This window comes from Lottia gigantea (genome assembly GCF_000327385.1).
Source record: "Lottia gigantea unplaced genomic scaffold LOTGIsca_30, whole genome shotgun sequence".
Lineage (NCBI taxonomy): Eukaryota > Metazoa > Mollusca > Gastropoda > Lottiidae > Lottia > Lottia gigantea.
In genome coordinates this window covers 1,232,314-1,259,398 of record NW_008708987.1, presented here as the reverse complement: position 1 = coordinate 1,259,398, position 27,085 = coordinate 1,232,314, and the positions used below count along the sequence as shown (strand labels likewise).

Below are 27,085 nucleotides of genomic sequence, written 5' to 3'. Positions count from 1 at the left end.
TAAATAGAAAGAATAATTGACCTATTTTGAATTATCAGATCCGTTTGGCCGAACTGTGTCAGTAATGAAATTTCGGTTCAACGTTAAGGAACGGTTTGGAAAACTCTCTGTTTTGTAATTTTGAAATAGACTCTAAATTCGTTTGAAGTGAATGTGCTAATCCATTATAGAGTCTAATTAATTTTTAGGATCAATTATTTGAAGCGGTGTATAGGCTACGGAAATCATCACTTTCACACGAAATATTGTGTCCGACTCGTAAGCAGGTTTTGATTGGCACAATGACAGTTTTCTGTGGTCAGAATGACAAAATTAAATAAAACATGAGGAATTAATTGGATGTAATAACTTTTACAAAATTGATAAGTCCGAAATTCATAACCCTGTTTGAAATAAGACGGAACATTTCAGAACTTTAGTCAAATATAAAGATATCTTTGTTTTCAAAGACCAATTATTTCCCTTGTAAATCGAAGGATCTTCCTTTGTAAGGACACATTACCATACCATACCTTTCAGACCGTTACAAACGAACTGGAACAGCCAATAGCTGTAGTCAGAACTAGAAAATGAATGTAGCAATTTTGAAAGAGTCGGAGGTGAGTCCACGACGGAGAAAATCTCATGTGGACTCCATGAATCGGGAAATGAGAAGCCTTCAGTTGAATTGTGCTCAGGATAAGTTATTGGAAATGAACAATAGCCGATTAGATAAGGAACTTCACAAAGAGTACCGGTGTTCTCGACGCACGACAAGAGGATTAAAACAAGAACAAGACCACATCAACAAACGAACTCCCTCAACTGAAATCTGGATGCGTCAACATCGCGATCAGTACGAGTCTTGGAAAGCGCGGGAAAGAGAAAAACTTTTGAAACGTCATAAAAGTCTAATAAAAAGTTACCGGATTCCAAACGATGAGACGCGAGATTTTCAAATGAATCTTGTGCGTTCAAAGACATTTGTGGCTCGTGATAGGCCTAAAAGTCCGAAGGCTGGAATTCTAAGACGCAGAAGTACCATTAGTGACCAAGAAAGACCTGGAGGTTACCAAGGTCAGGGTCTGAGGAAGCGACACAGCGTTGCGTTTTCTGATGTAAGTTCTAGAAGAAGCTCTGTCGATTCTCAGGATGAATAGCTTGGAGCATCGTGTTCAAGGATAAACCGTTTGTAGAAACCATGTAGCTAACGGTTGGACATTATTGTCATTTACAAAGCATCGTGTTGAACTAGCTACGCTACCAGAAACACCTTAAATCATACAGTCATGTACACCAAGAGATTAGAGTTCAATGTCACACAATATCTTAATGTGGGAATATGTCGTGGAGTCGTCATTTTCGGAGATTGATCTGGGTCTTGAATGTACTTTAATAGTCTTAAAAAATACTAGAATGCACGAAAATCGCATAATCCTTTCAAATATACCTCAAACTAGGAATTTCACTGTGTATTTCTTTATATGTGTTATCCATAACATAATCTCACTAAAATTCGAGTCGAATTTTTAACTTTCAAACGTGAATAATTATGTATACATATGGATTTGAAGGCTCAAATTTCGATGCTGAGCTGTGAAAACTATTACTGATTATATAAGTTAAAAAAAATTCTGAAACCAAGGTATGATTGGTCGAACAGATAGTGAAGGTGTTCCTTTAGGCTTAGAAATTTAGATTGAAAAATACCATATTTACCTTAAACTGGATTGTAAGTTTTATTTGTGAAACAGAATCAAGAATATAATAGGCCTAATGATTATCAGTTTCTTGTGTAGATTGATCTCATGATTTGATCTCAAGTGTGTTCGAGTCAAACGACATTTTACATACCTAATAAATCACGACGACATTTTTTATGTTTATATTTTTATTATCAATTGTATGATTTTTGTATCTGCTGTTTCTGGATGTAAAAAAAATGTGATGCACATCAATTCTTATCACATCTTATTTCGTGTTTTAATTTACACTGTTCTAAAGATGAGAATAGACGAGGTACGGTGTCCGGTACGGTTTTCGTTGAGGGATAATCAATACAAACAAAAATAGAAGGAACGAATCGTGTCCTCGTTTATTCGCGGCTTTACGAATATTGGATTTTCATTCTAGAGAATAACACAGATAGTTGAAATGAGACTCTTTCAGATGAGAAAGATAATATTCATAGATTTCTTTAAATTAGGAACATGTGTTTACCTATCCTTAGTCATGTAACAAAAAATATCTAAAAATTAAAAAATTTAATACAAACATCAAATTGTGATACAAATGAATACAATGTAAATGCAGAACAAACAGAAGATAAATAAACACAATACAATAAGATACAAATGGAATGTAATATAATACATACACAATCAAGATTCCTGACAATTTCTCCAACTATTGTTTTTTATCTCAATGCATTTATAGGGACATCACCATTAAGTTATCTGTTTTGAACAACCTTTTTGAATGTCATTAAGCTAAATTTCTTTAATTGCTGTGGAACCTCATGTTTTACTATCATTTTCGAAAGGGTGAAAGGATTCAAATCAGCAAGTAAAGCAAACCTTGACAAGGGTATCTTTTTTGGTGTAATATTTTGTGACCAAAGCCTGTGTGTAATGGAGGCAAATAAGGCAATTCTAAGTGACAAACTTCATTGTCTTTGTCTAAATCCACAAGACCGTTTGCGTCATTTTAATTTTAACTTGGATTGGACTATGGCTTTGTAAACAGATAAGGTTATAGATATAGTAAGAAAGCTAGTGAGGTTAAAATATGTGGCAGGAAAGTCTAAATAAGAAGCTCACACAACAGACTAAAAGTTTTGGCAATCATAATTCATCCTTTTTATCTAACCAAGGTTTAACACTTTCTAAATCATCTTCAATTTCTTCTTTATTAAAACTTGGTAGAGCACTGAAATATATAATAAAGCTTTAAGGTGACGTAAAACTTTTAAAAATGTTATTTTGGCAAACGCCTTTTGTAATGAAAACAATTATATAAAAATTTGCAAGCTGATAGAGCTATATTTCAGCTATCTGAATCATATTATAAAGCTTTTAGGCGACGCAAAACTTGTAAAAAGGGATACAATTCTATAAATATTTGCTCTGATAGCATTATATTTCAGCTATCTGAATCATATCATAAAGCTTTTAGGTGACGTAAAAAATATACTGTCTGGGTAAGCACTTTTCTTGATGGATTCCATCATATAAATTTTTGCTCTGATATCTGATAGACCTCAATTTCAGATATCACTTTTTATAAATAAAATCTGCCGATTTTTCCAATTAGGCTATAGTCACATACAAACTATTTTTTATATTTCCATGTGCTATCATTACTAATAAAATCACTAAATCAGTCAGTGGTTAGGTTTAGGGGGTGGGCCCTTGGGCCAGGGACCCTCTATCAGGCCTGTGAAAGGTCTTATTCTGAAGAGAAAATTAAGCCCTCTAAATATTCAAAATATGTCTTAGACCATCAGAAATCTGTTGCCTTCCGTGGGCCTCTGGCACCTGAAGGATTAAGAGGTTTTGGGCCTGACATCAGAGAGAAACCTTTCATTTCCCACCCTCAGTCCATTTTCGAGATACACCCCCGACATGAGTAATAACTGTTTGTGAAAATATCAATAACTTATTCAAAGAGATGATATGTGAGTAGCATTGAAATCTTCAGTTATATACATTAATAATTAATAATTAATCTACAAGTTATAAACATGTACTTACTTTACAATAGCAGCTGATATTTTATCTATCATACCACCTAGAAATAGAGTAGAACACAATGTTTCACAGGTCTTACATTGACGTGACTTTTTATGTGTATCGGGGACACTGATAGTATCAATTTGACGTCCACTTTGAGGGTTTTATGACGTCACTATTAGAAAGGTCCTTAGATATCATTAGCAGGTTTAGAAAACCTCTCTACAATTCCTTTTAAATACCTTCTAATAATTAATTTTATTCTCACCTGGTTGACAAATGGTATCACATACACCAGAACATATATAACAATATTTACAATACTAAAAATATAATCAGATAGAAATTATCAATTTTTATACTGTACAGTAATACTCTGTGGCAATGGAATAGCTCATTAAGTAGTTGGAACTGTTAAGCAATTAGTTCTCATTTCATTTGGATGTAACATTTCATGTTTTTGTCGTGGGCGACTCCACTTGTCATGTAAAATCGGATTAGGTGCCATCAGTGGTATTTTCTAGGAAACATCAGGTGATGGGGCCATGAGAGGGCCGAGCAGGGGTCACAAAATTTTCCAGGGGGCCACAGGCCATTTTTTCACTATGTTAAATGATAAAAAAATTGAAAATGGAGGGGTCAAAGACCCCCCGCGTAGAAACGCCACCAGGTGCAATGTGTTCGAATCCTACTCAAGACATGAAAATGACAAGAGTTCTCCTGCGGCGATGTAGAGCTGGCAAACCGAACTTATCATGTCTTTGTTATCACTTGATCTTGTCTAATTTCAAGTGTTCCAGAAAGGGTGATAAGATCTGCCTCTCCGGCTATAGATTAGTTAATCTATGTATTACCATATTACCATTTCTCTCAGCATGGATATCAATTAATTCATTAGCCTCTAAAGCCTCTATGATATTACATAGGATATCTCACCTTGCACATTTTACAGTTGGGTTTACTAGGACTAGTTTCACATGGACAATCTTTATCACATAGCTTGCAAAACTAGAAGAAGAAGTAAAAAAGGGAATCCTAAGACATAGATCTATCATAACCCCCAAGTACATCAAATTATAAACACAAAGTTTGTTAATTCAAATTTAAGAAAAATTTGTAAGTCCTGTGCCAGTGCTTTCGTAACTTTTTCATTAGTACAAAGTTAAACCTTTACTCCCATGTCTTTTGCAATAGTATCTCAATCAATTTCAGTAGTGAGTCATGTTTTCAGCTTGAGGATGGATGATTCCATCCTTCCCACCCTCTCCGTTTACTGGATTGATTGAGATATATTCATTTTGTAAGCTCAAAGGTAATAACACAATATTTTTGAGAAAAAAGCCTACTTGTAAAACCAAGTAGTTGAAATAGTCTGACTCAACAACAACAACTATAATGTGATAATCAAGACTATTTATGTGAAAAAAAAAACCGATGATGAATTTTTACCTTGCAATAAGAGCAATATCCACAAACAGAGCCTTTAGCGTACGAAATTTGTTCTTCTGTTACAACATCATCACATGTTCCTCTTTGAAGCATAAATACGACAAAAATCATTGAACAAATCAAGAAATATTCCGAAAGCTTCGTCATTGTTGTTGACATTTTTCTTGTAAAGAGTTATCTGCCCAAACGTTAGACATAGTCTTGGTTAACTGGACACTCTATAATTGCAATATTCTCATCAGAAAGTTTCTAAGGCTTCTCCAGCTTAGTCCCCCCGCCCTATAGCACTTCAGCAACCTTTACGAACGTAGGCTCAATCGAATCTAATACTTTATATGAGCGTTTTATTTAGAAAGTCAGAATCTGTGCAATTAGCCTACCATGGGTTATTTAGGTTTGATCCGACATGCCCCCCATCCCCTGGGAAACAATGTTGATTCAGTTTAGTCATATCAGCGTTTGCACAGAATGAACAGAAGGAGAAAAGGGCGTACTCTAAAGAAAATAATTTATCGTCATTTTTTACAGTCCCACACAGAAAAAATATAGAATAATAATCTATTCAAAGTTTATTACAGCAAAAAAGCAGACACAGCAAGAAAATAAATAAGTGAAAAAATATTTGAACATTAAGAACCATAACCATGTAACACATTATCATGAAATACATTAAACATATTATAACAAAGTGCATTATTAAGCAGCAGAGTTTATCTCTGAAGGGTCAGGAGTCATTTAATCCGGCATCTATCGGATCACAAGAGGTTGAATCCGCCGTCTATCGGATCACAAAGGGTTGAGTCCACCGTCTATCGTATCACAAGCGGTTGAGTCAGTCGTCTATTAGATCACAAAGGGTTGAGTCCGCCGTCTATCGGATCACAAGCGGTTGAGTCCGCCCGTCTATCGGATCACAAGAGGTTGAGTCCGCCGTCTATCGGATCACGAGCGGTTGAGTCCACCGTCTATCGGATCACGAGCGGTTGAGTCCACCGTCTATCGGATAACGAGCGGTTTAATCCGCCATCTTGAATGATAAAAAGTATCAGAGTCTTAAAAAGTTTTATACCAATACGCAAAAAATGCAGCTTCAATTATGAACAGGCATCACACAAGCAATAACAGAAAAAAAAACAAAAAGAAAATATTTATGTCAACTCAAAAAACACATGAAATTTAAGGGCGATAACCCTCATCTTCTACTCCAGTAGGAGTTACCGTGACCGTGACCGTGACCGTGACCGTGACCGGTTCCATGACCACCACCGCTCCCCCCTCGATAATAGTAACTTCCCTTGTAACTACCCCCATAGCCACCGGAAGAGCCCGTGTGTCGGTAGTAATACGACCCCTTGCCTCCACTGCTGCTTCCATAAGATTTCCAACCACTTCCGGACATAGCCCTATACAATCCACCACCAAGTCCGATCCCTCGTATACCATCCACATGACGACTGCGGTCCTGATTCCGACCAACGAGACCGTTCAGATCATCAGGACCACCGTGTCTACCCAATCGACTTCGATCTCGCATACCATTCAATGCACCGAGCATCCCGAGTCTTCTTCCAAAGCCATAAGGATTGACATTATTCGGTACCGCTTGAGCTCTATTTCTTTGCACGGCTTGAGCTCTCTGTGGACCCGGTGCAGGCGCCTGGACTCTCGTAGGCGCAGGTCTAGCCTGCTGTTGTGGGTTTCTCAGAACACCGCGTGGTGCTCCAATCCGTCTGGTCATTGCTGCTGGTCGGTTGAAATAGGGCGAAGAATACAAATAGTTGTATAACCCATAATAGGGATTAGGTGTGCGACGAATGCGTGGATTCTGAATGTTTGTTAGTGACCCTGGATTACCAATATTTTCTGAAATGACAATATAATGATACCATGAAACTACCGAATAGGCCTTCTTGAAACGGTTCATGATGTGAGATATATTTTATTGTTAAAGGTCGTTCACTATTCGTTCTGGCAGATAAAGCTTATTTTCAGCTACTCTTAGCATTTTTCAGGATGAAATGTACACGGACTGCTAATATTGTAAAGTCCAATAATGTGTTCTTGATTTTCCAGACACAATAAGCAATACCACTAACGATTTTCTGTGGAAGTTCTACGGGAACTGCCGAAAATTGCCAAATGGCGTTTTCATTCTCCGCATACAAAAATGTCTGGAAAACCGGAATTGAATTCAACAGACATCACGTATTCGCAACATAGCACCCTGTTTTCATTCATTTGCAATTGTGAGGTCCAACTTGGTATTTTTTTTAACTAACACAGAACATCATCAGCTGCTAAATCGATCTCTACTGTAACTCCTTTTAACGTTATTCTGTCACAAATTGAAAAAAGAAGAGATCCGTCCACCAGCCGAATGATCTATTACATGTACCTTCAAGCTACTGAAATAATTAAACCTTACATACCCACAGGAGGTTTAGACTGAAATCCCTGATTGTAGACTGCAGTCAGAGATAATACCAAAACAATAACCAATTTCATCTCGAGTACGCACTAATCCAAATAAATATCGTCAAATTATAACAAATATATCACCGACTCATGGTCAAAAATGTTACTGGACTCTGCATCGAGAACTTCATTATATATTCCCAAAACACAGTCGGCGCTCTGACGCATCCAATCAAATCGGTGATTAAATAAGCTGCGTAATGGCTGGGTGGTGAAACGTTGGGACGAATTATTTCTTCTCATAATTTTTAAATGCGGAGAAGTGTTAAGTTTATTTTAGGTGAGAATAAGAGTCGACACCCAATTGACCGCGGAAGGTTTTGTGAGTTATCAGTGTACGTGAAAATGAGGTGTTATTGTTAATAGAGCTATTTTCTTGGTGTGGCCCCAAGTTGTGGGTAACCGACAGTTGATTAATACGTTGATTAATTTTATCTGTTAATTGTACGGAGGAAATCAACAAACCGCAACTAATTATAAACATTCGGTGGCAAAATGAAGGCCAAATATATTACATGGACGTATGTACCAAAGTTCGTTGCATATGTACTCTGACTCAAAAATCAAAATGATTTTTTGACCGGATGATGACATCGCTGTAGCTAAAACTATTAGGCCAAATCTTACAAACGAATGTATCAGTACTCTAAGAGTTTTATGACAAATACATTATCAGAGACTTACTCTGAAACTTTCTAACCTCACCAATGACAGAGTCTGTTCATGCTAGGATCGCTTTGCTTTGCTTTAAAATAGAACAGGGGACTTCTAACGCGGGTTATCGTCCTTGTTAAACTACGGTTCTTTCAGTAAACTGGGCCCTCGGTGTGTTCAGTTATCGCTATACTTAGAGGCGAAGTTTAAGATCGAACATCGCATAATCTCTTCAAATATACCGCAAACTAGAATTTCCACTTTTTAAGTCTTTTCTATGACAAAGTCTCAGGAAAAGACGAGTCGCCATTTTAACTTTGAAACGCGGATAATTCTGGATGGATTTGAAGGCTTAGATTTTGAGCTGTGAACAATATAACTAATTTGCTTAGCTAGACAATTCCCGTTTTTTAGACTAAAGAACGATTGGTAAAACGGATGGCGAACCTTTAACACTGTGGATAAAGTATATTCAGACCTTCATGAACTTCATTCAAAAACTTAACTAAAATGGTCAAGGAAACTTAGATGAGATGGTAAAAACCAGTTGTGAACACACCCGACGCTAAAATATAAAACCTCGAAACATCTTTATATATTTCCTAAATTTAAACCACGGTTTTTTTTATTGCACTTGAAAACTCGACATTTTCTTTCGATTTTGTTACAACTTCTAAATTCATTCTTATTTTTCAATATTTGTATAACGAATACACTCGGTCAATTAACACTTTAATTGTTTGTATTTGGGGAACTAATTCGATTTCAATCGAGTCCATGTATCCTATGTCTGAAAATGGCTTGACAGAGTGTCGGAGCATTCGAAGAAACCAAGACAACGTTCTTATCAGGAAGATAGATGTGGTTTATGGTTTTATATCCAGATAAAAACATATGTGCAAATTTCGTATGCAAAGGCATTTTCAATTCTTCTGTTTCCCGATGATCTGAATACTAAATTGTCCATCTTGTAAACTGCAATGGACATTGTGAAATATTCAAAAGGAATCTTATTTTATTGATAAAATGACATCTACATTATTGCTATAAAAAATTAAAAAATCAAAAAATTAAATTTGGCATACACAGCCCTTGAAACCAAATTTCACGGAGGTCTCGTCTTAAAATATTTGGCATCAAACGAAAGAATATCATGCAGCCATGCTAAAAAGTTCAATTTGACACAATAATCTCACAGGCGCTTTATATTTTATTTCAGCTGCGTACCATTTGCTTCTGTGATCGCCTCTGGGGTCGCCTTAGGGGTTGACACTGGTTTCCTGAATCTCCGAGCAGCTTGAACTTTTCGGTTTGCTTTTCTGGCACGAAATTGTTGAAATTTATTCATTTTTCTTCTTCTATTTGCAAATTTGTTTTGTTTTTTTCTGGGTCTGTTTGGCTTTCTACTGGGAAACTTATTCTGTTTTCTCCCAGGTTTCAATGGTCGTGGATTTTCAACAACTGGCAACAATTTGGCTGAATCTTTTAGATCTTTAAAAGTATTTTTCGTCTTCAATTCTAAACCTTGGATCGTTTGAGCTGCTGAACTGTAAAATGTTCGTCTGGCCTTAATCATCGCCATTTTCTTGTTGTCTGCGTCAATTCCGGTCGTGGCTGGTAATGGTAGTTTCCCCCGATTGGATAAAACACCTTGAACGAAGTCCATCAATCTGACGATTCGTCGACCAGCTTTATCGATAAAGTTGTTTCGTTGTCGGCTGCGTTCTTGAGGAGACAGAACCGGAACTTGGGAAACAATGGCACCATTTCGTAACTGTCCTGGACGATTTCGTTGACCCTTTATTCTTTCACCTGAAATGAAAATGAAAAATCCATTTATTCTAAAAGGGGTATTTCGCTTTTTTGTAAAAAGTTTTCATTGTGAAAAATGTCGTAAATTATACCTGAAAATATTTCTAAAATATGTTATTATGTCTTTGAATCTTCTTGATCAAACTGAATTTGCTTTAAAAGGGTTAATTAAAATCGGTGAGAACTAATTGTTTATTAAGCAGTTTGACCTAGTTTTGGTGTTTGGCTTTACAATGACTCTAAAATGGCGTGTAAAAATTAACGGCTGTATTGTTTAAGTTAAAACTTTTAGATACGTTAAAGGGCACATTTCTCTAGATTTTGGTGTATATTTTTCACAATTTGAGCAAAATCTGTATTCGACCTACAAAAAAAGCGGAATGTCCCTTTAATAATGAAGGATTACCTTCTGTCTTTTAAAGTATCAAAATGCACCAATTTATAGAGTATTGTGCAAGATACTGTGCTATTATCGAAAAACTTATAACGAAATAAAATTCAGAAAACACGAACTACTACTAAAAGCAATTACTCACTAAAAGACATCAATGGAAACAAAACACTCAAAAATTCACAATATTAACAAATACCTTAATATCACAATACTTTTGAAGCATAAAAAGATTTTGTTTTGCAATCAATCTAAACATTTCAAATTTAAGCTCATTTTGAAAGTTATTGATTTTTGCACATTTATCGGTAAATCGATATTGATTTTACATTGATGAAAATATTATCATTTTTAAAGTTAACGTTTAATAGACAAGTGCCCAATTTTGATTTAAAATTCTCCTATAAACAAGTTTCAATGTGAACACATGCTCTTAATTTTGTCTTCAATTCAATGCAAAGCCAAGACTAAAAGTACTATTTTGAGGCTGCTATTCCAATTTTCATAAATAGGCGGTAGATTTTGATTTAGCGACGAATGTGCGAAAACTGTAGATATGAGTAAATAACAGAAACAAAATTACCTTTAGATGATCGTTCTAATTTTGCAGCCGTGAGAGATCCTACAAGAATCAACAGGACGAAAACTTCCACAGCCCGCATTGTGGTGGACGGATATACAAACTGAACAGTCTTGACCACAGGTCACTTTTTATCAACAATGAAGGTCACTGATATTTAGACCTCTTTATATAGGCTCGTGTAAACAAAGGGGTGTCCCTTAATGCCTAAATGACCCCATTGTTATTGCACTGGACCGTAATATTGTCAATAATTTCGTCATAAAACTTATCTCAAGGACACGTTTTATCGTGTTTTTATGTGATCGAGCGTGAACCCGTTCTTTAGCCCACGTGAATAAAGATCAGCTAATCCACTGAACGCAATTTGAATGACATTCATATGTATTTTAGTACTATGACGGACTTAGTACAATGACCAACTACAGTTCAAAACTGAAATATTTTAATACCGTTCACCGTGAAAACTAAGTTGGATTTACATCAGTACAGTTTGTTTTCTAATAGCGTTAGATTTATTGTTTTCAGTTTAGCACCTTTAATAATAAAGGTTAGAGTTCAAGCTGTAACAATGTTCACAGTTTTAGCCCTATCAGGTTAAGAAAAGCAGACGTACAAATATTACATAATACAACATTTAATCTCAATTCACCCTCTTACAAATAGTAGGTGGGCGGAGTTATGGTTGGTTGGTGGTGTTGGTCCCTAATCAGCTTCTTTTGTTCACCCACATCCACGAAACCACTGGCTCAAAATAATTACCACTAAGTTAGATGTCTGGATCACCCCCTGTCACCTCCTCTGAAAGTGGGTCCCCGTGAAAATCAACAAGATTCTAAGATTAATAGTACTATTTTGAGGCTGATATTCCAATTTTAAAAAAAAAAAAACTATAGAAAATGTACAAAAAAATCCGTTGCTCTGCTCAGACTATTAGCGCAAATTGGCAAAATTATCATTTTAGAATTACTTTCTACAGCAGTCTGTTTCTTGACCTATCTCTCCCAGAGGGAACTAAAGTGTAATTTTTTTTAATTCAAACTTAAAGGGACATTCCGCTTTTTTGTGAAATATTTTCATTATTAAAAACGTCGTAAATTATACCTGAAAATATTTCTATAATATGTTATTTATGTCTTTGAATCTTCTTGATCAAACTGAATTTGTTTTAAAGGGTTAATTAAAAACGGAGAGTACTAATTGCTAATGAAGCAGTTTGACCTAGTTTCGGTGTTTGACTTTATAATGGCTCGTTATTATTAGTTGAAACCTTTAGAAAACGTAGGAGACATATTTCTCTACAATTAGGCGTTTATTTTACACAAATCCGTACATAGTTTTCTAACAGCTTGCAAAAAGTATAACGAACTTAGAAGCCTTACGTAATTTTTTTTTTTAATTTTGGCGTTTAAAATCAACGGCTGTATCTTTTTTTTTTCAGTTAGGGCACATTTTCTCTCAAATTTGAGCAAAACATATTCAACCTAATATAAAGCGGAATGGTCCCTTTAAACAATAAGATACAGGTGTTCTCTTTGCAGTGATTTTACTATTCAGGAAATATTAAGCGTTTTATATTAAATGTAGTTGGTTTATTGATAATAACTTAGTTATATGGATTTTAATTGGATTAAACAGGGATTCTGGTAAATGGTTATGACACCAGGTAAGTCCACTAATGAATAAATATACCTTTATTGACCTATTTTGATAATTAAAAGTTTGTGTTCAATCAGGTAGACCTGTCTGTATAAAAACTTGCCTTGATAACCGAGCATGCTTATGTATATTGGTAAATGGTAATGTAGATCATTCATATCAGCTGGTGGTCTTTCAATCTGTCAAACTTTTATTTAAATTTCTAATTTGAAACAAAGCTGCCTATGTACAGTTTATTTGTCTCGCTAACGAGTTAGATATCAAAAAGCGTTAAAATAAACCTAATTTTGTGTGCAAATACATCTCAAATATTACTGAAAGGAGCCAGATGTTAGCTGTTATTATTTAATCTTATCAATTATAGAAAATGTAAAAACAAGAATGTCCTTATTATGTAGTAAATAAACTCATGATTATTACTGTTAACTCAATATCTTAATATACATGTATTTCAGGAACTCATTCATGAGACAATATACTTGATAGTCCAGCAACTCCATCTCCTTACATTGCTAGCATTGGTGATTTTCATTCATCAGAAAACTTCTACATTGTTATTGATTTGACTATTGATAAACACAGTTTTCTGAAAGAATTATATCATTATTTATTTTCGTTTGTCTTTTAATAATGAAATGGATACCAGATATTTATTTGAAACATATAACATGATTAAAACTAGCTAAGTATATATTATGAAATATGTTCTTTTATTTAGGTTTACAGTTTACAATGTTTGTAGAAATCAGACAACCTTGTCAGTCAGGTTTAAACTCCAGAATAAGTTAGTTGCCTTATTATTAAGCTTTCTTATTGGATTGTTTGAGCGACACGTTCAGACGCGTATATAACTGAGTGTGTGTAAAACAATCATAACAGGTGTATACACTCATAACCTACACCAACAACCGTGTAAACAGTAACACCTAATAAAATCTATTCAAAGTTTACACCTCTTCGCCTTACGTAAAGATACCCAGAATATAGTGTAAACTTGCACCAACATTGTGTAATAATTCATCACTAAACGTGTTGTAAACTATCATACACAGCCCTGTTAAAACACAAAAATCTAAATTCATTTAAACACAAAATCTAAATTTATTAAAACACAAAATCTAAATTTATCAAAACACAAAATCTAAATTTATTAAAACACAAAATTCAAAACATTTTCAATTAAAGAAATCTAAAAAATCAAAACTTATGTTTGGCATATAAAACCGTTAAAACACAAAAATCTAAATTCATTAAAACACAAAAATCTAAATTTATTAACACACAAAAATCTAAATTTTGATATACAATATTTTTGATAAAAAGAAATCTAGAAAATCAAAAGATAAAATTGGCATATAAGGCCCGTTAAACACAATTTCATGTAGCTTTCGTCTTAAAATATTTCACATGAAAAGAAATAATGTCACGCATCCATTCAAACTTAGCAGTTGCTCAAAGAGTTTCAATTTGACACGACACTCGCTGGACGCTCTTATTTTATTTCATTTGTGTAACATTCGCCTCTGTGGTCGCCTCTGTGGTGGTCGCCTCTGCGGTCGCCTCTGTGGTGGCCTCAGTGATCGCCCCTGTGGTCGCCTCTGTGGTTGCCTCTTGGGTCGGCATTGGTTTCCTTAATCTCCCAGCAGCTTGAACGTTTCTGTTTCCTTGTTGAAAATTGTTTCTGGGTCTGTTTGGTTTCCTTCTGGGAAACTGATTCTGTTGTCTCTCCGGCTTCACTGATCGAGGATGTGATGCCCATGTGATAGCCTCTGGGGTCGCATCTCTGTGGTTGTCCCTGTGGTCAGCATTGGTTTCCTGAATCTCCTAGCAGCCTGAACCTTGAAAATTGGTAACAATTTGACTGAATCTTTGAGTTCTTTGAAAGTATTATTTGTTTTCAATTTTAAACCTTGAATTGTTTGAGCTGCTGAACTGTAATATGCTCGTCTGGCTTTCGCCATCGCCATTTTCATATTGTCGTCGACACTTCCGGTTATAGCAGGTAATGACTGTTTTCCTCGATTGAATAAAACGCCGTGAAAAACATCCATGAAGTTTACGATTCGTTGACCAGCTTTGTTGATATAGTTGCGTTCTTTAGGTGACAAAAACGGAACTTGGGAAATAATGCCACCATTTTGTAACTGTCCTGGACGATTTCGTTGACCCCTTACACCTGAAATTAAGATGTACAAAACATTTCTGTTTTTATTCGTAACAACGAAGGATCACAAAAATAACCATCTGCCTTTTAAAGTGACAGTGTGCACCAATTTATAGAGTATTGTGCAAGATACTGTGCTATTATCGAAAAACTTATAACGAAATAAAATTCAAAAAACACAAATTTACTTCCTCTAAAGACATCAATGGAAACAAAACACTCAAAAATTCACAATATTAACAAATACCTTAATATCACAATACTTTTGAAGCATAAAAAGATTTTGTTTTGCAATCAATCTAAACATTTCAAATTACGCTCATATTGAAGCTTACAGTTTTCGCTCATTCAAAGGTAAATCGAAATTTGTCGAGTGAATTCTGCTTTTTTTCATCCAAGGGTCCAAATGTTTGGGCAAAAATTGAGTAAAATAGAAAAATTAACTCACCTTTAGATGATCGTTCTAATTTGGCAGTCGTAAGAGATCCTACAAGAATCAACAGGACAAAAACTTCTATAGCTCGCATTATGTCTGCTGCATGTAATGGACAGAAATAAAAACTGAACAGCCTTAACTGTGGATCAATTTTTTCCAACTATGAAGGTCACTGATATCTCGACCCCTTTATATTGACTGGTGCAAGCAATGGGGTGTTTCTTAATGCCTAAATGACCCCATTGTTATAGCACTGGCCCGTAATATTGTCAATAATTTCGTCATAATACTAATCTCAATTTTATCGAGTTTTACGATGATCGCGCGTGAACTCGTTCTTTCGCCCATCTGAATACAGGTGAGCTAATTCCCTTATCACAATTTGAGTAAAATTCATATGCATTTTAGTACTACGACTTTCTTATGACCAGACCGAAACATCTGTCTCTCTTCCAGCCTCCAATAGCTATTTGGACAGAATGTAGGCTGGCGTAGGGAAAGAAGAAAGGGACCTGTTACATAAAGACATTCCGCATCTCCGCAGGTGCGGGGGTTTAAAACCTATTAAGATATCCCGGATCTGCAAAACCCAGCTATATGTGGAAAGACGAATGTTTTTTGTAGTTAAGTCATGCCATCATTTTCTCCCTACACCATTTATGTTACGTCCCCGGTTCCATCAATTTTTTTTTCACGAAACTGATCTCACATCGACCATTTAAAACTGCGTGCGCAGCCAAAACTTCAAAGGTCTCAAAGTCACGTGGTACAAAAAGAAACGAAAGTCACGATGGTGACCATCACTAATTTGCAATCGTCGTAAAGGTAATTTAATATTATGTTAGAAAAATTGCACCAGCTGACATCTGTCAAAATATCTATTAGAGGCTGGAATAGGCTAGAGGCAGATGTTTTGTAGTAAACAATGAACACTTACAGTTAAAAACTGTTTAATTTTTTTTTAATACCATTCACCGTGCAAATCAAATTTGATTTATATAAATACAGTTTGTTTTCTAAAATTAGATTTCTTGTTGTTTTCAGTTCAGTTTCGCACCTGGAACGATAAAGGTTAAAAGTTGAACAGGTCGATTGCAGGAAGGGGTGAAATATTCAACTAAGATGTCTTGGAGCATCGAACTGTTACTATCACTTTTTCGAATAAAAAAAGCAAAACAATTAATGAATTGACTTTAGTTCCATAGAGCTCCGAACTGCTTTATTCTTTTACAATGATAATTGTTGAATTAAATTCGTGACAGATCTTATCCCCAGGCTTTTGGAACTGTTAGCCTTAAAACCTTCAACCTAGTGATTTGAGGTCCACCATTAGGTCTAATAAACAACAGTTTAATACTCTTGCGTGTGTAGTATATACAAGTACGAGAAATGTCAAATTCAAAGTATAGAGTAATATAATGAAAAACAAGTCAAATTCATTTGGAAGTTCATATTTTGGTTTTTGAACATTCTAGACAATCAAGTATGGGAAATACTTGAATATTTATACCGCAATTGCTTTGATTGCTTTGGAGTAATTATTCCATCAGTCCCACCATACCTTTAAATGCTACACACCATCCCGTTAGTCTTTCATTAGATCACAATGTAGAGAATTACGTAATTACGTATAGTAAAACAGCCCTACTTAAACAATGTGTATAATGATATCTTATTAGCTCCATGAGAAGACAATATAAAGGAATATTAATGTACATGATATCACGTATTACGTAATGCAGCTCTACTTGAACAAGAAGTATATGAGATTATGACGGCTTCTTAAAATGTATAATAGCTTAAGTGGAAACCCATTAAAGGGATCATCCGACTGCTTTTTTCTTTGCATAATCTGATTGTTCGTTGTCTGCTCTACCTCTCTGCATAATTTGGTTAGAAACTATGAATTAATAACTGTACAAACTTGATCAATTGCAGAGTGACTTTTAGGCTGTGACTAACCATATCCCATTTTGAATAAAAATCATCCGACTCTTCGTTAACTCCATCAATTGTATAAATTTGATAAGGGCAAAGTAGATACTATCCTAATGGTAAATTTTGAAAAAAGTGCGACTTTCAATTTTGGGAAAAATCATACTACAGGAACTTACCCACGTGAAAAGCTACCATTGGATCTTCCCAGCTGTTACTGACATGTATATTAGCATTTCCTCCACTGTCTACCTGAACTGTCCGCCCGGTACACCGACCCTCAACCAAACTTCCGGATATGACGTCACAGTATGTTCCTGATGGCATTCCTGTATTTAACGATGTGTTGAGATCCCAGTCTTCGAGATTGAACGCAATGAAGGCCTTGCTACCCCTCGAAAACGCAATCTGATAATCAGAGCCGGCCCACCAGTTTGTCAAACCTTCAAAACCTGCTGCGTTTCTGAATGCGACCATGTTGTATATTTGGCGCCATCTATGTTCGCATGACCATCCGTTGCCACAGGTCTTGTCGCTGTTGATAATGACATCTTTAGTACTCATATCTCCATTGTGAGGTGGTCCTATCCAGTCATACTGCCTGTCATACTCATAGCTACTCATTATCCTCGGAAATCCATACGGGTGAGCTAACATGAAAGCGGTCGCCATCTTGTATGGTCTAGGTTCCCAATGAGTCAGTACGGAACCACCTCCGCCGTGTCCACGTTGGTTGTCATGATTATCAATAAAATTCACAGCATAATGACCATCCATCATGCCCCATCCTTCTCCAAAGTTGGACAGATATTTCAAGGGATTCTGTTTCCTGAACACCTTCCCAAGTTCGATGCCAAATCTGAAGTTGGTAACTTTACCAGTTTCAACGTATTCGTCGCCTTTGATGGGTTCATGGCCCAGGTCAATGACCTCTTGGAAGACAAACAGTTTCTTTTCGGTACCGAAGATGTCTGATCGAAGATCCTTTGTTTTGCTAAGAATTGCTGAAATATCGCCTGGCCACATGTGTTTCGAGGCGTCTATTCTCAGTCCTGCCACGCCAATATCGATTAACTTGTTCAGAAATCCAGCGATTCTATCACGGACATAGTTGGAGGAGAGTTTCAGGTCTGCCAATCCGACCAGACGACAATTCCTCACTTCGTTCACGTTGTTGTAATCATGGATGTTCAGATCATGGGTGTGGCATTCACTGACTCCGTTAAAATCGTTTCCACCGAATGGAACTCCCACAAACTGGAGAGTGTTGGCGTCGTAATGTGTCCCCCCTGTCCCGTATCCTGTACCACCGACCCCGGTCATATGATTGACAACAGCATCCGCATATATTCTGAAAAGAGAAGCGGACAAAGCTGTCACAAGGTGATGGGAAAAGATGGAATATAACTACTATACGCTTCTCGACCATGGGATGGCTCTACATAACTCAAAAGTATCACCTATAACAACTGCAGTGTACAATGAGGAGAACTGTTTTCCATCTAAGGACATCCAAATCTTTAGCTTATTGGATATCGCCCTCGCCCCATTCAAACGACACGATGCGTTTTTTAAGCCAGATTTTCTAATAAGCTGCACAGACAAAAAAAGATCGGACTTCCGGGGTCTCTAACAATTCTTACAATCCTTCCATTAAACCATCTCTACAACCAAAACAATTCCGTAAACCACAATCTCCTCCACAACATGGAAAAATCGGGAGCAATAATTGTATAGTAGTGGTCTCCTCTAACGATCGAGAAGTAAGCGACGATCAGGTGTTTCTTACCTCACGCCAACATTGTTGCATCTTTCCACCATGTTTTTAAAATCCTGCTCATTTCCACTTCTGGTGACCAGTTCATAGCTGACTGGTTGATACCGCTCCCACCAAGGTCTGTTCGGGTTTGTGACGATACGGTTTTCATTCGGAGGAGAAATCTACGAATACAAGGACATAACCGACACGTAGTCTTAACTTAAATCTTAATCTAAAATAAAATGATAACTTTAATAGTGAGAAGGCGTCTGTCTGAAAACAGCAACTGAACTGATTAGTTAGATAACGGTAAATCTCATTTTGCGTTTTCGTTTTTTTTTATTCAGTCCTCGATATAAGATTCAGATAATGGAATGTGTAAAAAATGAAACGAAAAAATGATTAAATGATAGGTCTGTTAGATAGTGACTTCTGTCCACCTTTCAATGATAATCCTTGCTTTTCATGATACCATCCTTTGTACCTACCTGAACTCCACAATAACCATGTGGTGCCAAAAATCGCTCACATTCGGCTGCTATATCTGACCATTTCCACTCAGATGAGTTATGGCACTCCTACCATTAGTACAGTGTGGGTCAGTAAACTGAGATGCTCTAACTGTGAAAACAAAATGTGGAGTTTTACGTCTTATTAACCTTATTGACACCTTCTCCTTCAAACAACAAAAAATAATCATGTCGCAATATAAGCATACATTCAGCCTAAAATTAAGCTTATCTGCCCCAGACACTGCCATAAAGATGGAAGGCTATAACAAGCCATAATTGGCACAATTAAATTATTTTCAGTGGTCAGAATGTATCAAATCCCAAAAATCTAAAACGTACCACAGAGCAAGAGAGCAGACGACCAGACCAGCCACCTTAACATTTTTAATACGAAAAGATAAAAAATAGAAATCTAAGACTAGATAAGATTTATGCTGATTTAACACCTTGATATTCCCACCTTTAACATTCATAATGCACGTTATCTTGTTAAATTTGAGATATATACTCGTATGAATTGAGATTGGGCAATTATAGACATGCCCAATTGCTTTGTTTGACGAAACTGGAGATATTTTAGACTGGAAATACTTTGTGAGCGTTTACCTCGAGATAACGTACAGTGGTGTTTCCAGGTAAATCAGGTGGTGGGGCCCAGCAGAGGCCACAGGCCATTCTTTCACTATGTAAAATGATAAAAATTTTGTAAGTGGGGCCAAAGCTGGGTCAACATCTTTTCTTGGGGGATCATGCCACTGATAACGTACGCCCAGATGACCGTCAAAATTATATGAATCCAGTAGGTTACTATACTATACTAAGAGCAGTAACCCATCGAATACGTTCATTTGTTTTAAATTAAGGAAGAAAAGAGCTGGCAGCAGTAAGAAGTAGATTTTGTTTCGACAATGGGACGTAACTCGTGAAATCATACAAATCTCGGGTTTTGTTCTGGCAATTCGTACTATCAATATTGCAGGGATTCAGTACTAAAGAGAGTACGGTGGGTCACACGGAAGGGGATATTATAAAAGGGGTTGGGGGTGGTGGGGGGGGGGGGGGTTAAAAGAGTATGACAAAAGCATAAAAGACCTCTTAATCATGCCAAAAGAGAAATAAACAACTCGACAACACATCAAGACGGTTTGGAATGTATATAAACGTAGCTTTGTTTACAAAACAGTGGTTTCCAAATTCTAAGTTCTGACACTTCCGGTTATTACAGTCTTGGACGTCAAGACGTAAACTCTTATCCTACCTGCTGCGATACCTATGGAATATTTGTGTAAATAACTAAAAATGTTTGTAGACATTTTGCCGACATTCAAGTCGTATTTATATGTATCCACACGGGGTGGCCAATAACTTGCACCAAGAAGCAATTTATAGACGTAATAATTCACTGATAACCTATCAAAATTATTAGAAAATGCTGCCAATTCAAATTCAACAAGATAAAATATATTATGTCATGACGTTTGACAGTTTTTACAACTTAGGTAATTATGAATAATCTTGCCTACAATGTATCATAGACTAATTTAAAGTCGGCCAATGTTAAGGAAGGGGGTGATGGTTGTGTTTTGTTTTTGGGTATCGATTGTCACACTGACGTAGTTTCGAAAAAGCTCGCAGATATAATAAAAACTGTTGGTGATAGTGACGTTATAAAACGCTTAGTTTTAGTGGAATTTCAAGAACACCAGACGTATCCATTCATTTCATTTCTTTACATTTTTATTGGAAGCCGACTTACGCGCATTATACCACGAATAAATCTGTTGGCCTTGAATCAGGTATTCATATTCAAGACATATTTTTTTTTGCTCTATGAGCTATGTAATCTTACATAAAAGCGGTTCATTTCCCATTGAATATCTGTTTAGATAGTCAACCAATTCACCCTTATTACCGACGGGAAATACAGATCAATGCGCTTCTTAAATTAATCCATTAAATCTGCAATGAAAGGGAGGTAATCGTTATATTTCTCTTTGTTTATTCTGTTTGAAATCAAGTGCTTTATGTTTGCAAAAGAAGAAAAAGCACTTTACACGTCGATGAAACATACAACTATTACAAAGTGTGAAAATTTCACTCAATTGAATTTCAATATGAGCAGCGAGAAAAAAAAATTGCAGGTTTGTTTGTTCTTGGTGAGAAAATCGGGAATTTGCGAAGTTGGGCATATGATAGGCAATTCGAAGCATCAAATACTCAGGATTTTTGTCTTAATGAAATAAGACCCCAGTTATGGCCCTGTGGTAAGCCTACAAATCTGAAACTGTCCACTTGTCGAACAGTTATGGAAGCCAACTATCGCCTGGCTCTGGCGCAAATGTTGACATTTACATAAACAATATAATTACAGCATTTTAAGACAGACTAAGATGGAATTGTCAAAATATTTATATACCATAATCGTAATTGTTTGTAAACTACACGAGGAAAGGCGATTAAGATAGAGTCGACCAATCGAGCCCAGATTACCACTCTCGTCTGCTTATCTTTTATGTTCGTCTGCCAATACAAGATAGTGATTTGATTTCGCGCCAAAACGTGACGGCCGTCGATCACCTGATAGCCTTTTTTAAACTGACAATTTTCACCTGGACCAATCCTTGATTTCATATTGGCTCATTCTGTTACCTTCATGAAAACTTCCTTGTACCATTCCGTATATATTTTCAACTCGTTGCATTTTGATTGATTATGCACATTTTGCGACAATATTGCTAAATTTTGACATAATGAAACTGTTAAAAACAACGAAGCATCCCGTCTGATAGACGATCCTTAGAACACGGAGTCGCCGCCGATTCGAAACCATACATTTCGCTGATTTTGACTCAAACATTCTACCATTTGGAAACAACTGCTGGAAATTACAGTCTATATCATCTTGCATCAGCTGTTAAAGTTAAGAGTATTTAATCGGCAAGTTGTTATTATTCTAAAGCAATGAAATTATTCCTAACTCCATCTAAATAAATATTCCAGTAAGAAGTTGAACGATATGTTTACTGTATTTAATAAATCTGATAGGTTTAATAGCTATTTAGCTTATTTTTATTTGCTATACTCGACTGTAAAATGAGAAATCTGTATTTTATAGCTGTACACTATGCAACGTGCATGTAGCCTACATTACACAGCCAGTATCTGTTCTATCTCTAAACAGAATGGTCTGATCATTAACAACATTCTGGAATTCGTTCGTTTAAATTCTAACGTTTACCCGTAAAGTCAGGAGTGTATCTAGAAATTGTCTGAGGGAGAGGTCAAAATAGAGTCCAGAAGCCCTCATAAGCCATGGAGTGTCAGATGGCCATCGATGAATTTTCAGCATTTTGATGGCTTAATTTTCACTTCAAGATAAGACCTTTCACGGACTTGAAAAGTGGGACGGGGTGGCCCAAATATTAATAAAAAACAGGAATGAATTAGTTTTTTGAACCAATAGAAAGAAAATTTAAGAAAGACAAATTTCCCGCCAAATGATACTACGACTTGGAAAGATTTCAAAGATTTCGCGCCAAAATACACATACAGACGTTAGCAACAGTCGATAAGCCAAATCAGTTAAGGATGAAGGATCAATTGACAACGGTTTATCAATCAACAGTTATATCTGTAAGGTTATCTAATATTTTGACAGTTTAAGTATGGTATATTTCAAAACTTTACACTATACGCTATCAGCAGCCGACAGTCGGATTTATGATAGTCAGCAATGTAATTTGGTGATTCTATGTGTCTACTATACTCTCAAAGGCATATTTCATTAACAAGGAGCAACAAATCTATTAGGAATTTCATTCTTGATCGGGTAAAAAAACTCTGTACTACCAGACACGCACTGATTATTTTTTGAATGAATCAATGAATTAATTCACATCCATTCCGAAATTTCGACAGCTTCTAAGCACCAGCGGAACTTTCACAGTAGCTCGTTTGTATTTTTTTCCGGGTCTTACGACAAAGTTTTACGCCTGTCTGTGTTTGAAACCATATCAACATCACCGCTTGTATATTCGATACGCATGTTGTTTATAACAGTTTATAAGACAGCTCGAGTCTGGAGATTAATAGATGTTTAACATGTCATAATATTACTCTGGTATATCTCGTATATTGTAGATATATCATATGAACAACATTAGTTGTGAACGCCGGTGCCGTTTCTACGGGAGAGGATGGGGTGGGTGGCATGAATTGGTGTTGCCCCGGCTTTGCCCCCTTCCCCTCCACTCTCAAAACGCTTATCATTTTATGTGAGTCCCCTTTGATAACTATATGGTTCATAGAAACGCCACTGGGGAATGCTCCGAAATGGTTGTCGACCTGACAAAACTCACTTTTTCAGTGGCATCGGGTTTTCCAGAAGAATGAGCATTCTCTAAAGAAAGTGTTAAAAATATTGATCAATGCATATAACTGGCAAGTGACAGAATAACAATTTTCCTGACAATGTTTATGATAAAACCCCTTTGACTGTGGGTCTTGTAAGATATTACCACCATTTTAAATTGGAGAAACCGACAAATATTGAACTGAAACACTCATATTACATTTGAAGATATTGATGATATCAGACCAAGTGGTTCATCCTCAATTAATATGACAGAATCTGTTGATTGATAAGGGCAAAGATAAGCATAACATATGAACTCGAATAACGAGCATCAACTCGAGAGTACCACGAGTTTATCAGGTGCTCCTCAGCTCCTCTTACCCATCCTCTTAAGATTTTATTCAAATAAACTTCAACCAATTACAGCTAATTAATAAGACGTTAGATATCTCTTTCGATTAAATTCTCATAATAAGGTCTGTAGTAGAAACTACACTCTGGTAATTAATTCGTTTATACTACAAGAGGAAGGGGCAAGTAGCAACTCCTTGTCTTATATCGGCTATACTACACCGTTGAATTAGGAAATAGAACACAATTAAATGGTACGAATGATGCGTACAATAACTCGCCCACATACCCTCACCCCCCTAAAACAAAACCCCAAAAACATTTGTGCTCCATTATTAAATATTATTAAATATAATGCAGTGGAATGGCTAAGTCGGTTCCGAGTTTAATTGTTGTATGCTAGGCGATTAGATGTCATGGGTTCGAATCCTCGGCAAGTTCCATATATATCGTACTATACATTGCTTAAAAGTCAACAAATGTGCAATATTGTATATAAAAAAAAATATTTAAGAAAAATGGACTTCACACTGAAAAAGTAATTTGCATATCTCATCAGAAATGTTTCGTTTCATTTATTATGATTATTTATTTTAATTTTATTTGTGGCACCATGGAAACCTTTTTTCTATAAAGATATCAAATCCTGTTATCTTGCTTTTGGCGCCATGTTCATGTAGGGATTCTACGAAATGTACATGAAAAAGTTAAATAATATTCGCTTCTATCAGTTAGATCGTTAGCCATATCAAACAACCTTGAATACTTTGATAACGCTGATTAACTTGGCAAAATTTTGAATACGAATACATGTAATCCGCCATTTTTAAGACTGTTAATTCAGCTTGTAATCTCTGCTGCTTTCCTGTAACAAGACGACCTCAATAAATTTATATGAGGGGGTTTGAAGCATTGCCCAATTAGAAGGACAGACGATAATCGATATGGACAGATTGAAAGACCAGAAAAACAGCTTTAATGTCAAGAAACCGGAGCGAAGGACTGTAAAACAGAACTCCCCGGGAAGGATAATCAAAGCAAAAAAAAAAAACGAAAAAGGAAAAGACACAAAAATCAAAGACAATAGGCGCCGGCAAGGTCGAGAAATGAAAGGAAACGAGTGGAAAAGGAAAGGAAACGACTGGAAAACGAAAGGAAACGATTGGAAAACGAAAGGAAACGACTGGAAAACGAAAGGAAACGACTGGAAAATGAAAAGAAACGAACGAAAAATGAAAGGAAACGACTGGAAAATGAAAAGAAACAAACGAAAAAAGAAAGGAAACGACTGGAAAATGAAAAGAAACGAACGAAAAATGAAAGGAAACGACTGGAAAATGAAAAGAAACGAACGAAAAATGAAAGGAAACGACTAGAAAATGAAAAGAAACGAACGAAAAATGAAAGGAAACGACTGGAAAATGAAAAGAAACGAACGAAAAAAGAAAGGAAACGACTGGAAAATGAAAAGAAACGAACGAAAAAAGAAAGGAAACGACTGGAAAATGAAAAGAAACGAACGAAAAAAGAAAGGAAACGACTGGAAAATGAAAAGAAACGAACGAAAAAAGAAAGGAAACGACTGGAAAATGAAAAGAAACGAACGAAAAAAGAAAGGAAACGACTGGAAAATGAAAAGAAACGAACGAAAAAAGAAAGGAAACGACTGGAAAATGAAAAGAAACGAACGAAAAAAGAAAGGAAACGACTGGAAAATGAAAAGAAACGAACGAAAAAAGAAAGGAAACGACTGGAAAATGAAAAGAAACGAACGAAAAATGAAAGGAAACGACTGGAAAATGAAAAGAAACGAACGAAAAAAGAAAGGAAACGAACGAAAAATGAAAAGAAACGAACGAAAAATGAAAGGAAACGACTGGAAAATGAAAAGAAACGAACGAAAAAAGAAAGGAAACGACTGGAAAATGAAAAGAAACGAACGAAAAATGAAAGGAAACGACTGGAAAATGAAAAGAAACGAACGAAAAAAGAAAGGAAACGAACGAAAAATGAAAAGAAACGAACGAAAAATGAAAGTAAAAGACAGGAAAACGAAAGGAAACGATTGGAAAAAGAAAGGAAACGACTGGAAAATGAAAGGGGGCGTCAGGGAAAGAAAGGAAAGGACTGGAAAATGAAAGGAAACGATTTGGAAATAATCGGAAACGACTTGAAAATGAAAGAAAACGGCGGGAAAACGAAGGAAAACGACTGGAAAAAGAAAGGAAAATGATAGGAAAAAGAAAGTAAACGTCTGGAAAAAGGACTCGAAGGACTGGATAAGAAAACGTCAAGGAAAATTCAAAATGCATAATTCTAGAAATAATAATGTTTACCATTTCAGTATTGTTACTATTTATATCTTTTCTTGAAACGCAACTCGTTTCGTGATACGATGTCTTTAGACTACGTTTCAACTATTTATACTACAAGTTTCCAATTAGGGTTGTCGGCGTCTTTGAAGTATGTATTTACTAATTAATATTATATGATGTAAGTAAATTAAAACCCTAGCTTTATAATTTATTATTGTCTTTACACGAATTTCAATCACTCCTTAATTTGACTAAAGACTACATTATATTTTTTACCACATCGAACTGCTCGCTTTCCTTTGAAGGCAGTGGCAAGCGATATTTTAAGCATAATTTAATATATTATCAATAAACATGATTTTAACTATTTCAAAGACACACATAGAGCCGTAACTAAGGCCTTTTTCTATGTTGTCTTTAAAGACAGTTGTGTATGTCATCGCTCAGTGGCGTTTCTACAAAACATCAGGTGATAGGGTCGCTTATTTTTCTAAAAGGGATAGGGGGGGGGGGGGGGGGGGGGGGTTCC

At 36.0% G+C, this 27,085-nt stretch overlaps 7 protein-coding genes across 7 annotated transcripts; 2 read left to right on the top strand and 5 right to left on the bottom strand.

The window, feature by feature from the left end:
* Window positions 1–569: 569 nt before the first annotated feature.
* LOTGIDRAFT_161658 (hypothetical protein) lies at window positions 570–1,139 on the top strand (the record flags this gene model as incomplete). The annotated part of the gene is made up of 1 exon (XM_009057504.1): window positions 570–1,139. The coding sequence occupies one exon, from the start codon at window positions 570–572 to the stop codon at window positions 1,137–1,139; it is 570 nt and encodes a 189-aa protein (XP_009055752.1).
* Window positions 1,140–2,822: 1,683 nt separating this feature from the next.
* On the bottom strand, window positions 2,823–5,306 carry LOTGIDRAFT_161657 (hypothetical protein; the record flags this gene model as incomplete). Its single annotated transcript, XM_009057503.1, has 5 exons — window positions 2,823–2,907; window positions 3,732–3,768; window positions 3,979–4,033; window positions 4,647–4,718; window positions 5,160–5,306. 5 exons carry the CDS (start codon window positions 5,304–5,306, stop codon window positions 2,823–2,825), a joined length of 396 nt encoding a protein of 131 aa, XP_009055751.1.
* Window positions 5,307–6,351: 1,045 nt separating this feature from the next.
* Window positions 6,352–7,664, bottom strand: LOTGIDRAFT_161656 (hypothetical protein; the record flags this gene model as incomplete). Its single annotated transcript, XM_009057502.1, has 2 exons — window positions 6,352–7,022; window positions 7,589–7,664. 2 exons carry the CDS (start codon window positions 7,662–7,664, stop codon window positions 6,352–6,354), a joined length of 747 nt encoding a protein of 248 aa, XP_009055750.1.
* Window positions 7,665–8,892: 1,228 nt separating this feature from the next.
* LOTGIDRAFT_232615 (hypothetical protein) lies at window positions 8,893–11,204 on the bottom strand. Its single transcript, XM_009057501.1, has 2 exons — window positions 11,075–11,204; window positions 8,893–10,100 (listed from the first exon to the last, which is right to left on the bottom strand). The coding sequence occupies exons 1-2, from the start codon at window positions 11,151–11,153 to the stop codon at window positions 9,499–9,501; spliced, it is 681 nt and encodes a 226-aa protein (XP_009055749.1). The 5' UTR covers window positions 11,154–11,204; the 3' UTR covers window positions 8,893–9,498.
* Window positions 11,205–14,463: 3,259 nt separating this feature from the next.
* Window positions 14,464–15,421, bottom strand: LOTGIDRAFT_161654 (hypothetical protein; the record flags this gene model as incomplete). The annotated part of the gene is made up of 2 exons (XM_009057500.1): window positions 14,464–14,906; window positions 15,343–15,421. 2 exons carry the CDS (start codon window positions 15,419–15,421, stop codon window positions 14,464–14,466), a joined length of 522 nt encoding a protein of 173 aa, XP_009055748.1.
* Window positions 15,422–17,430: 2,009 nt separating this feature from the next.
* LOTGIDRAFT_178520 (hypothetical protein) lies at window positions 17,431–20,077 on the bottom strand (the record flags this gene model as incomplete). The annotated part of the gene is made up of 4 exons (XM_009057499.1): window positions 17,431–18,616; window positions 19,055–19,206; window positions 19,513–19,602; window positions 20,045–20,077. The coding sequence occupies 4 exons, from the start codon at window positions 20,075–20,077 to the stop codon at window positions 17,431–17,433; spliced, it is 1,461 nt and encodes a 486-aa protein (XP_009055747.1).
* A 1,573-nt stretch (window positions 20,078–21,650) lies between these two features.
* Window positions 21,651–26,474, top strand: LOTGIDRAFT_161652 (hypothetical protein; the record flags this gene model as incomplete). Its single annotated transcript, XM_009057498.1, has 2 exons — window positions 21,651–21,677; window positions 25,329–26,474. 2 exons carry the CDS (start codon window positions 21,651–21,653, stop codon window positions 26,472–26,474), a joined length of 1,173 nt encoding a protein of 390 aa, XP_009055746.1.
* Window positions 26,475–27,085: the final 611 nt, after the last annotated feature.